Source organism: Balaenoptera acutorostrata, chromosome 12, assembly GCF_949987535.1.
Source record: "Balaenoptera acutorostrata chromosome 12, mBalAcu1.1, whole genome shotgun sequence".
In the NCBI taxonomy this organism is placed as follows: domain Eukaryota; kingdom Metazoa; phylum Chordata; class Mammalia; order Artiodactyla; family Balaenopteridae; genus Balaenoptera; species Balaenoptera acutorostrata.
The window spans coordinates 2,385,986-2,397,050 of record NC_080075.1 but is presented as its reverse complement, the minus strand read 5'-3'; the positions used below and the strand labels follow the sequence as shown (position 1 = coordinate 2,397,050).

The 11,065-nt window shown below is 51.7% G+C and overlaps 1 protein-coding gene across 8 annotated transcripts in view; it reads right to left on the bottom strand.

Moving 5' to 3' along the window:
- Window positions 1-2,829: 2,829 nt before the first annotated feature.
- Window positions 2,830-11,065, bottom strand: part of UXS1 (UDP-glucuronate decarboxylase 1) — a 79,949-nt gene continuing 71,713 nt past the window's right edge. For 7 of the 8 annotated variants that reach the window (XM_057558134.1, XM_057558135.1, XM_057558136.1 and 4 more), the window contains 4 exons: window positions 8,357-8,417; window positions 6,261-6,318; window positions 4,559-4,662; window positions 2,830-3,655 (listed from right to left, as the gene is read on the bottom strand). In XM_057558134.1, the coding sequence (XP_057414117.1) occupies window positions 3,524-3,655; window positions 4,559-4,662; window positions 6,261-6,318; window positions 8,357-8,417 (355 nt within the window). In that variant the 3' untranslated portion in view covers window positions 2,830-3,523. Of the gene's footprint in view, window positions 3,656-4,558; window positions 4,663-6,260; window positions 6,319-8,356; window positions 8,701-11,065 lie in introns of those variants that run through there. The other variant, XR_009009896.1, reaches the window with a different exon arrangement.

The window sequence follows — 11,065 nt, the reverse complement described above, 5'->3', positions numbered from 1 at the left end:
CAGACCAGGGCTCGAACCCGTGTCTCCTGCATTGGCAGGCAGATTCTCAACCACTGCGCCACCAGGGGAGCCCTACCTTGTTGCTTTTAATATTTTTACTTTGTCTTTAATTTTTGTCAATTTGATTACTATGTGTCTTGATGTGTTCCTCCTTGGGCTTATCCTGCCTGGGACTCTCTGCGCTTCCTGGACTTGGATGACTGTTTCCTTTCCCATGTTAGAGAATTTTTCAGCTATTACCGCTTCAAATATTTTCTCAGGTCCTCCCTCTCTTCTCCTGGGACCTCTAAATGCAAATGTTGGTACATTTAATGTTGTCCCAGAGGTGTCTTATTAAACTGTCCTCATTTTTTTTTCATTCTTTTTTCTTTATTCTGTTCTGCAGCACTGATTTCCACCATTCTGTCTTCCAGCTCACTTATCCATTCTTCTGCCTCAGTTACTTGCTATTGATTCCTTCTAGTGTATTTTTCATTTCAGTTATTGTACTGTTCGTCTCTGTTTTTTAGTTCTTCTAGGTTTGTCATACATTTCTTGTCTCTTCTCAATCATCTGTGCCTCCATTCTTTTTCCGAGACCTTGGATCATCTTTACTATCATTTGACTTCTTTTTCAGGTAGATGGCCTACTTCCTCTAGTTGTTCTTCTGGGGTTTTATCTTGTTCCTTCATCTGGGACATGTTTCTCTGCCATCTCATTTTGTCTAATTTTCTGTGATTGTGGTTTCCGTTCTGCAGGCTGTAGGGTTGTAGTTCTTGCTTCTGCTGTCTGCCCCATGGTGGAGGAGGCTGTCTGTCTAAGAGGCTTCTGCAGGTTCCTGGTGGGAGGGACTGTTGCCTCCATTTATATTTAATGTATTATGTTAAGGCTTAAATGTGCCACTTTACTTTTTGTTTTCTGCTTGTCTTTTGTTTCTATTTTTTCCTCCCTTCACGTAGTTTAAATTAAAAAAATAATTTTTTTTTTTTTTTTTTTAGAATTCTATTTGGGCATTTGTACAGATTTTTAGTGGATGCTCCAGGTATTACAGTATATAGACACATAACTTCTCAAAATCTACTGGTGTCGTTTTACCAGTTTGGAAACATTACTTTCTTTTACCCTCCCGTATCTATAATATAGTTATTTCATTTATATACACTGAAAACCATAAAACTTATACAATTTTTGCTTCAACCATCAAACGTAATTTAGAAAACTTTGAGAGGAGAAAGAAAACCCATTATATTTACCCATATTTTTGCTCTTTCCTTGTTTCTTTCCTTCCTGATGGCCCAAGTTTCCATATTTTATTGTTTCCTTTTTGTTTAGAGAATTTTACTTTAGTCATACTTCTAAGGTAGGTCTGCTGGTGAAAACTTTTCAGTTTTACTTCATGTGAGAATGTCTGTCTTGATTTCCCCTCCATTTCTGAAGGATATTTTCATGGGATATAGAATTCTGGATTGACAGTTCTTTCAGCCCATGAAAAATGTGCCACGTACTTCTGGGGCCCTGGTTTCTGAGGAACTTGCTGCCATTCTGATTGTTTTGAACCTGGAGGTAATGTGTCATTTCCCTCTGGCTACTTTTGAGATTCTTTTCTTATGGCTTTAGTTTTGAGTTTGACTATGACATCTTGGTGTGGATTTCTTTGGTTTTATCTCATTTGGGGTTCACTCAGCATTTTGAATCTGAACCTTTATGTTGCTTTGCCAAATTCAGCAAACTGTCAGCCCTTTTCCTAGGAATATTTTTTTCAGCTCCCCCCTCTCTTCCTTGTTCCATGAGTATATTTGATGGAAACTGTGGGGAAGAAAGTCGAAGGAATGAATCTCACAAAGGAATTCTAGATATTCCTATATTCTAGATATAGCAAGTAACGAGGTAAGAGAATTCTGGAGCCTGGGGCTTTGGGGCTCTCCCTACCTGCACTGCACAGCTGAGCTCCACCCAACTCCCTCCATGCCTACACTCTTTCCTCAGTGCCTGGCCGTCACTGTTTGTTAGTGGCTCCCAAACAAGTTTCCGTTCACCCCCTCTCAGTAAATGGTGTCACTTAGTTCAGGCCCAAATAATGACAAGTAAATATAAGAAGGCATCCTGAGTCCTCTCCTTCTCACACCATGTCCACTCTAGCATCGACCTTCAGTTCCAGAATCTTTTGGGGACCTTAGCACAACAAATAAAACAAAACCACAGCTTCCTTGGTCTGACCCCAGAGATTCTGATTGATTGGAAAAACATGTCCAATTAAAAAAACAGATATCCTTAGGAGATTTAGAAGGACAGACAGGCAAGCCCAGTTTACCCTGGTTAGTATAGAGACGAGCGCAGTGCCCCTGCTTGATGCTTTTATCCCCTTGGTGTCCTTGCAGCATTTGTCACTACCACATGGAGCCAACTGACTCGAAAATGTGTAGCTTTAACTAACTAACTTCCTATGTGTTCTTCCATTTGTTGTAAAAGGAATTTAAAAACCCTACCAGTAAGCCCTACCACTAAACCTTGGAAGAATTCTTCTTAGTGAAAATGAAAGCTCTCAGTTTCTACTCCACAGGCCACTAATGACATTTCCTTTTCTCCATCTGCTCCATGCTTCCAGGGAAGGACACACAATGATTCTAACCCTGGGTGAGACCTGAAAATCTCTCCACACTGCAGTGAACACCGTTTGCACAGATTCAGCCCCAGCAGCACAGAAATGTTTTCCACTGTCCACTCATCAAGTTACATATTATACCAACCTGGATAGTTACAGAATTTTCTTTAAAATTAAATTCTCCAATATTTTTCTTAGCCATCTGATGATGCACCATGCAAAGCAGAAAGCCAACCTTTAAAACTGAGAGTGAGTTTCAATATTTTATTAAAATAGCATATTTAACCACTGTTAACCAAGAATATGTTAACTCCCCACCCCCACCATATGCAGCACAACACAGTAGTGATTGATTTCAAATATCCTGGATTGTGATAACCAACAGAAACATTTCAAAGTCAAGTCTGCAACTAAAAACTAGACGTTGGAAAAATTCTGAATTAGAAGAAACATAAAGCTCTCAAACAGAATTTTTTTATCTGCCCGAGAACTAATGCAGTACGCCACCCACCTACCTGACAATACTGCCGGTCTGCTTTTTCTCCTCTGTGCATAGTATAACGTCTCATTTTTAAGTACCCACTTTATAAATAAATCAGCATTTAATCACCCCATTTAATGTTCCTTTTCAGCTTCACAAAGAAACCAGTAAATAAAACTGTCGATGACAGTCACGACATAGGCTCTCACGGCAAGGTAAAAAATTTGAAAATACGCAGAGATGCATCGATGCTATTTTACATAAAAAGATTTAAAAAGTGCAAGGCAAAATCTGCAGTTTTTTTAGGGGAGTTTTTAGGCACATCCATTTCCTAAAGCAAGCTTCCGAACGAATTCCAGTTTGTTCTTCATGATACCTGTTTAAGTCTTTCTTCTAAAAAAGAGAAAAACACATCTCGTCAAGTGTGAAACGGGGCGTCTCCCGCCCCAAAGGCCAGGTTCTCAGTTATGGTGCGTCCGTCCTTTTTTTATCCTTGCAGGCTTTGGTTTGGGGATGTACTGATTATTCGCCTGGTACTCGAGTTCCTTCCGGAAGTAGTGAATTGCTTTGTTTAACCCTTCCTCCAGCGGGACCTATTTAAAGAGAGAGCAAGAATGAGGGGCGCGGCCGGGTCCCCCGAGGCTGTCTGCGCCTGTGCTGTGCACCCTGACAGACTGCACTTGAACGAGCTGCAGCCCCCGAGACCCACACTTCCTCCTGCAGGTTGGGAGTCTGTTCCAGTTTGAATCAGTCACAAAAGGCACCCTTAGAATAATGCCCACGTGCGCCCTTCTCTCAGAAGTCTCCGCGGAGGAAGAGGCTTGGAAGCATCCGTAGCCAATCCACATGCCTGATTCTCTGGGTGACACTTACTTACTCTCTGTACTTTCACCCCCGGGGACCTACAAGGGACCCATGCCCTGGGAAGCCTCATAGTTTAGAGCTGCCCTGCAGCAAACAGGAAACAGAAACCGAATCAGCTGCCCATGTCCTCTCTGCGAACATGACCTCTCAACTGAGACCTGAAAGAAAGGAATGCAGCAGGCACGCCCAGCCCCGGGGGACAGGCATCCCAGGCCTGGCGAGGCCACACCCACCAGGCTGATGGACTCTAAGCGCAACAGAAAGGTGGGGAGGCCCGCGGTCTCCGCCCTCCAGCCCCTCACACTCCCGCCCGGCTCCGCCTGCACGGGAACCGGGGTGGATGAGCTCGCCCACGTCGCGGGCATCGTGGCCGGCCCTGCACGTCCATGACACCCTGGCTGAGTGGACGGAGGCCAAGCAGGGCTACCTGGGGCCAAGCCATTCCCCGTAACAGAGGACGAGGGACGCAGGCTACAAGCCCCGTGTGGGCCTGGAGAAGACACTGCTGGGGCCACCCCAACCCCGAAGCCCCCAGGCCGCCCCACACAGCAGCACCCCCAAGGAGCAGACACGGCGCAGGAGTGGGAGGCCTTCTCCACAGGGCAGTGGGACCGCCCCCCCCCACCACTTACCACGGGCTCCCACCCCAGCATCAGCTTCGCTTTCTTGATGTCTGGTTTCCTTTTCTGGGGGTCATCCTGGGCTTCAGAGAGAAACTGAATTTCACTCCCACTGCCTGTAGTGTTGAAAAAAAAAAAAAAAAGGTCAGAAGAGAATCAGGAACCACTAGGACGCGACTCACACACACCAAAGGCCCGCCAGCCAGGTACACAGGTGCAGATGGAGTACTGTGTCCCAAGTCACCTCGGGCCCACACCAGGGGACTGTGCCGCTGGCCGCACGGCGCTTGCCGAGGGCAGGACACTGGCCTGAGCCACCCCGAGGGGAAGGAGGGGGCAGGCCCCGCGCACACCACCCCCCTCAGCAACACAGCCGCGTGCCCGCTGCCGCCAGGGGGGCTGTGACCCTGACGCCCCGACGAGCCACCCCCAGGTGTTCACACCCTGTGGGAGCCCCTCACCTGCAGCCAGGCTCCCTTCAGCCCGTCTAACGGGCAGAGTGCCGGGGAGTGACCATCGGCCAGCCCAGGCTGACACCTTCCGAGGGCCTGCCACCTACGCCCTGCCAGAGCCACCCTGAGCCAACAAAAGATGTCCAGCCACCCTGCCGGATAGACCTCAAGCAGAAGGACAGAAGCCCGGCCGGTCCAGCTTCCTAGGACCAACAGAACGAAGCCAGCCCAGTGACCACTGGCCAGGCCTGGTCACAGAATCTGGAATGAATAAAACAGCTGCTGTCTGAAGCCAGTGGTCTGGGTCGATGTGTTACACAGCCATCCACCCAGGCTTCAGACAAGCTTCTCAACTTCAACGTGAGCACGACCACCCGAGGAGTCTGGCAAAACGCAGATTCTGATCCGGGACACCCGAGCAGGGTGTGTGACTCCACATTTCTAACAAGTGCCTGACGGTGGTGAAGATGCTGCGGTTTTCATCTCAGGGGGACCATCCCCTGTCCTGTCCAACTGTCCAGTGCCAGGAAGGACAACTGCAGCGAATCCAGCCTGCTAAGCATAGGGTCTACACGGGCCCACATCACGCTCGCCTGGTCTAGCCAACCCCACTCCAATCTGGTTGTGTCTGGACTCTTGATTTCTTGGTCAACCCTGGGAAGCAGACACCCCCCAACCCGAGCCCCAGGAACCTGACCCTGTGACCAAGGGCACAGCCCATAGACACCGGCAGCCCAGGGCTGGCTGAAAACGCACAGACTTCTCATAGCTTAAGAGCACGCCCTCTCTGGGGCCAGGCCCAGTGTCCACACCACCTGCAACACCCCGCAGCCAAGCTGGCCAGAACTGCACATGGAACCTAAAACTCGCCACCAGATTCCACCAGAATCACACAAGCCCCGGTGTCGCTCTCCTGCTCCCTGAAATCCTGTGCTCGGCCCAGCTGGCGTCTGGAACCAGACAGTGGTCACCTGGGCAGAACTGCCAACCACAATCACGTCTCGAGCACAGAGGACAGACGTACCATTTCTGCTCCACACAGGCCTTCTGTCACAAGGGCGCACAAAGCTGGCCCCCTCCCCGCACCCCTTCATCTTTCCGTCGCTTAGAATCACAGAACGGTGAGGCGCTCCTGAGCAAGTTCTGCTTCTCATCCAATTCAATTAGCGTGTGTATTCATTACCCACCGTCCAGGCGAGGCGTTATTAACCGACAGGGTAAGCGCGGCCGCTCACACGCAGGAAGGCCTCTGTCCTACTTACCAACGAGGTTTTTAATTAGCTGAGCGAATTCCAGGATCGTATGTTCTTCCGGGTTCCCCTAAGGAAGAAAGGTCTCTGGTTAGAGGTGTAAACGCCACGGCGACGCCACGCCCTCCCGCCCCACGCGCACGCCGTCCCCGACGCCGGGGGCTGGGCAGGGTCAGCAGACGCCCGCCCATGTAGCGGCGCATCAGGCGCTGCGTCCCCTGGCCCAGGTACGGGACGGTTTCCAGACGCAAAGGTACTGTAGGCTCGGTGTCGCTCTGCAGGAAAGCCTGGTTCTGCGAGCTTAGCTCTCCCAGGACACTCCTGCTTCCCACTGGGGGCGCCCTGCTTGCCCCCTCGGTAATGAAGACGCGTGAGCCTGGCCAGGAGTCCCAACGGACGTGAAGCGCGCTCGCGGGGGGGGGCCCTGGGCAGCCGCTGCGAGACCCAGGATGTGGCTCTACGGCGGGCTTACTTTGGGGGCCTCCGAACGCCCCTCCGCCTCTTCCTGCCGCCCCACCTTGCAGCAGCCGCGGCCCAGCCCCTCCCCGAGCCTGCTCGTCCCGTCGGGAGAGAGCACCGTGAAGTCTGGCAACTGTACGTCCCAACACTCTTCATCCCCAATCTCCTGGTTTCGTCTGAGACCAAAGGTAAAAGAGGCAGGAAGGGACCCTAGTCCTAATTATGAGCCCCCCGGGGCTACCGGCAGACACGCCCCTGAAACAAGACAGGTTTCTACAGGAGTCGGACACTGCAGCACGGCTCTGTGACGAGGGGCAAGAAGGACGCGGCACTAACGCGGGGAGTGGCTGCTTGGGGCGACCACTGGTTAAGATGCACACTTGGAAGGGCGAGAAGTGAAAACACAGGGTAAGGGCGGTGAAGGCTCAAGATGAAGTGAGGATCACGAGACACGGCTTATGCTATTTAACTGCCTGTTTCTTCGAAAATGCATGAAAACAGTGCTGGCTGGGTGCTTGCGGCCACCGGTACCCATGAATTGGTCAAAGGTCCCACAGGGAGTGGACCTCTCCAGGGCCCGTCCTTCACCGTTGGTAGGAACTCCCGCCCAACCCAGGAGAAATGAACGTTCCAGAGCGTGCTTCAGACTGCTGGTCATGAAGAAAAGTACACGGAACGGTTTGCGAGTGAAGTGCTTTCAAGAAATGAGCAAGCACGTCCACACCTGTGAGCTTAGCCCCTCCCAGGGAGGGGAGGGGGCCGAGGTGGTGAGAGGGGTGGGGCTCCCCCAATGCGGGGAGGGGGGGGGTACCGGGGCTCGGGTCAGCTGCCATCGGCAGAAGCGGACCGTCTAGAATGACGGGCAGTCTATACTGGACACCTCACATTTTAAACGGGATGGAATGAAACCATTCAGGAGACAGTGACCAAAAGGGTCAGAGGGCTCTAGCCCAACCTGATCCCTGGAAGAGCTGGAGAGGAGACTGGGGAAGTCCTGGGGAAGCTGTCACATCACAGCGGCATAGACCAGCTCTGGGGGGTCCCCACGGAGAAGGCAGGCCCGTGGGCAGGCACACAGAGGACGAGGTTTTTACCTCTAAACAGAAGGAAAAACGTTCTGCCAGTGAGAACCGGCCAAGGACAGGACAAACTGCTCTGCAGAGAAACACATCCTCCAGCACCAAGAGTGAGCGAGGCTGGATCAGAGATCAGGCGGAACCAGCTCCCGATTCCTCCAGGGAGCGTCTGGGCTGCAGGAAGTGAGGGAGGAAGCGGCACGAAGGGGGTCTGGGCGCTCACAGACATGACCGTGAGGCAAACTCTCCTAGCCACTCCATCTTCTACAGCCCCGGAAAGCAAGCCTGATCGAGACCAACTGCACCTTCAGTGATGGACAACGGACACACAGAATGTCACCTACAACCACCAAAGGCTTCACAAATTTCTTGACCTGGCCCTTCCGGTGGACGGAGCGGGGTTAGTTTATCCCAGATCTTACTTCTCTGTGGACTCCCGTTTTGTTCTATTCCGTGTATCTTCCTCTAGTACTGGGCAAGCAGCAGACAGGCACGTGCCCTGAGCGTGCTGACGGAGCGAGCGAAGCGGGAACCGGCCTGCCGGGGAGGGAGTGGGCGGGGGGAGGCACTCACCAGGTTGACGGGGCTGCTGACGTTGCTGTTCATGAGCGCCACGAGGCCGTTCACCAGGTCGCTGGAAGAGAGGCGCGGCCGCTCAGCTGCCCGCCGGGGCCCGCAGGCGCCGAGCACAGGGCACGAGCCGCCCACCTCCCGGAAGGAAACCAAAACCCCCGTGGGAGACTGGACGTCAAATGAAACCCTGCGCGTAAGAGGGCGCAGAGGATGCTCAAGTGTTCGCGGATGGGATGACGTGGCGTCTGGGATCCGCCCTCCGCGGGCGCGCGTCGGCACGCGGCTGAGCGGGACGCAAGCTCAGTGATGGGGCTGAGCTCCCTGCTTCGTGTATTTCTGAAACCCTTCAGCAATTAAAAAATGAAAGTAAGGTAGGCACACACCCAAAAAAAGATGGCGTTTATGCAAGTTTCTGAGGAAAGTCCATGTTTAACGGGAACCCAGGTAGTCGGCCCATATGGAAAAGCAGATGGTTTTTAAAAAAATAGGGTCTCCTGCAATTTAAGAACTCCAGTATGTAAGTCTCATACTGGCAACTCACAGAGAAAGCCACACAACCCTGAGTGTTGAAACCAGCTCCCTGGACCTCTGGCCCCTCACCTCCCCCCAGGAACCCCAGCACCCGGAAGGGACGGGCGGGGGCGTCTGGGTGTTGCAGACGGATGGCGAGCGAGCGGGCGGTGAGGGTGACGGTCAAGAGGCGAACTTCCGCTTACCAAGGTTTGGTTCTTATTTTCAGAAACGTTAAAGGGTGGTTCTGTCAAAAACAAGTGACTTCGTAAACATGACACCTCGCTGCTACACGAGCACTTTACTAGGTCACTTTCACCAGCTGTGCCTCACGAGGCTGTGAGGGCGCTGCTCCGGGGATGCAAACGCGGCCGCCTGGAACCCTCTCCCCTCCTCCGCCGTAACCAGCAAGGAGCAGGTTACTGTGCTAAACTTCCAAAAGGAAACCTCGGCTTTTGCTTTCCTTTTCACTGAAAAACAATTTGGGGCGGGGGGGGGAGGTGGTAATTTAGCAAACAAATGATTTTCTGGGTTTTTGCTTACAGCCAATGGGCATTTTGTAGGAACACGCCTAAAGTCCGTTCTGCTCTCACGGATCAAGCACAGATGCAAAGAACCGCTGACTTTAGATGATTCCTCGCTTCTAGAAACTGGCAAAAAGTCCCTTCATCACTATGGCCGTTAACGACCACATCCCAACGCGTCCTCTGACAGCACACATCTCTGCATGTTTGGAAAAGACGTTAAAATGTGCCCTTCAATAGCATCCACAAACATTTTTAATGGGGGGGGGGTCCATATTAAGCTGGAAGGTGACGGACACTTATGTAATCATCCTGGGGGGAGGGGCATGCATCTTTTATGCAAAAAACTGGCAACTTTTAAGGCCCAAAGTGCACAGATCACATCCATTTAACCTGAAGCTCTTTAAAAGTGTCATTTTGACAAAGTGACTTTTTAAGACAACACAGCATGCCTCCGTGATGGGGTGAGGACGTAACCTGGCCACGAGAGCACCAAGCACAGTCATGCCAGGATGTCAGCGCACACGCCACCCAGACACCGCAACGGTCACCCAGAAACGGTGCAACGCTGCCGCAGGGCAACCGTGGATTTTGGAAATGGGTAATTTAGTTCAGTAACTACAGATCCAAACGTTGTGCATTTTTAACTGTGAAGTAAGAGCCTCAGTTTCTACAAAATAGCTTCTTTAAAACAGCCCAGCGTTGGTAAGTTAACTCTCTCAGCCAAGCCTTGAACAATGGAGAGCGAAAGCCAGGAAAGCTCCTTCCCCGAGTCTGGTGAAGTCGGGGAGGCTCAGCACGTCAGAGCCCACTAACTCAAGATGTGAGACCAGCAGACGGCGAGGCCTCACGAAGAAAGGGTTTGCCCGAAGGGCCCCCAACACCACTTTTAGTGACACCACTGAGGTCCCTTTCCAGGGTGCACCCTGGTGTCTGGGTCGGTGATGGGGTGCATGGACCGCACAGGCCGGCCAGCGAGGCATGTCCTGTCGGGGATGGAGTGCAGCCCGTGCATCACTCGATGCTTAAAAGATTTTAATCACCAGCAAAAAACAAGCACCTGAGAGGCTACTTTAAATGAATTTTGTATCTGATGCCTTTGAAATAGTAAGAACGGGTTGTAACTGATGCCCCTTTCACTGCACAGTCTCTGGAATACTCCACGAGGTGGTACGGCTGGAGGAGTCTGGGGGCCTTGATGAGACTGTTGGAGGAGATTCAACGTGACTGAGACGTCAAGATCCCCCCCACCTCGAGAAAGTGCGCAGACGGGGGCCAGGGGACGGCAGGTGGGCTGGACACGTGTCACGATGAGAAGACGGTACCCGAGCACAGGATCCCAGGAGCACGGTCCCCACACAGACACGGGCCGCCATCGCTTCCTTGCACCACACGGCTCCCGGGTTAAGTGCTCTGACATGAGAACAGGCCGGCTAGCTCCTGGCTGAATCCCTTCTTAGACTATTTGGGCAACAAAGTGGGCCAGGGACGTGATGGTCCCAGGCTTTTGCCCTGCTGGGCAAGATACTGATGGGGAGAGAAAAACCACTGTTCATTATAAGACACTTACTCAGCTTTCTTTTGGACTAAATGTGAAAATTCACAAACACTTGCAGGGAAAAAAAAAAATCTACAGTGGTTGTGTTTTTTTTTTTTTTTTCTTTTAAACCAGGCA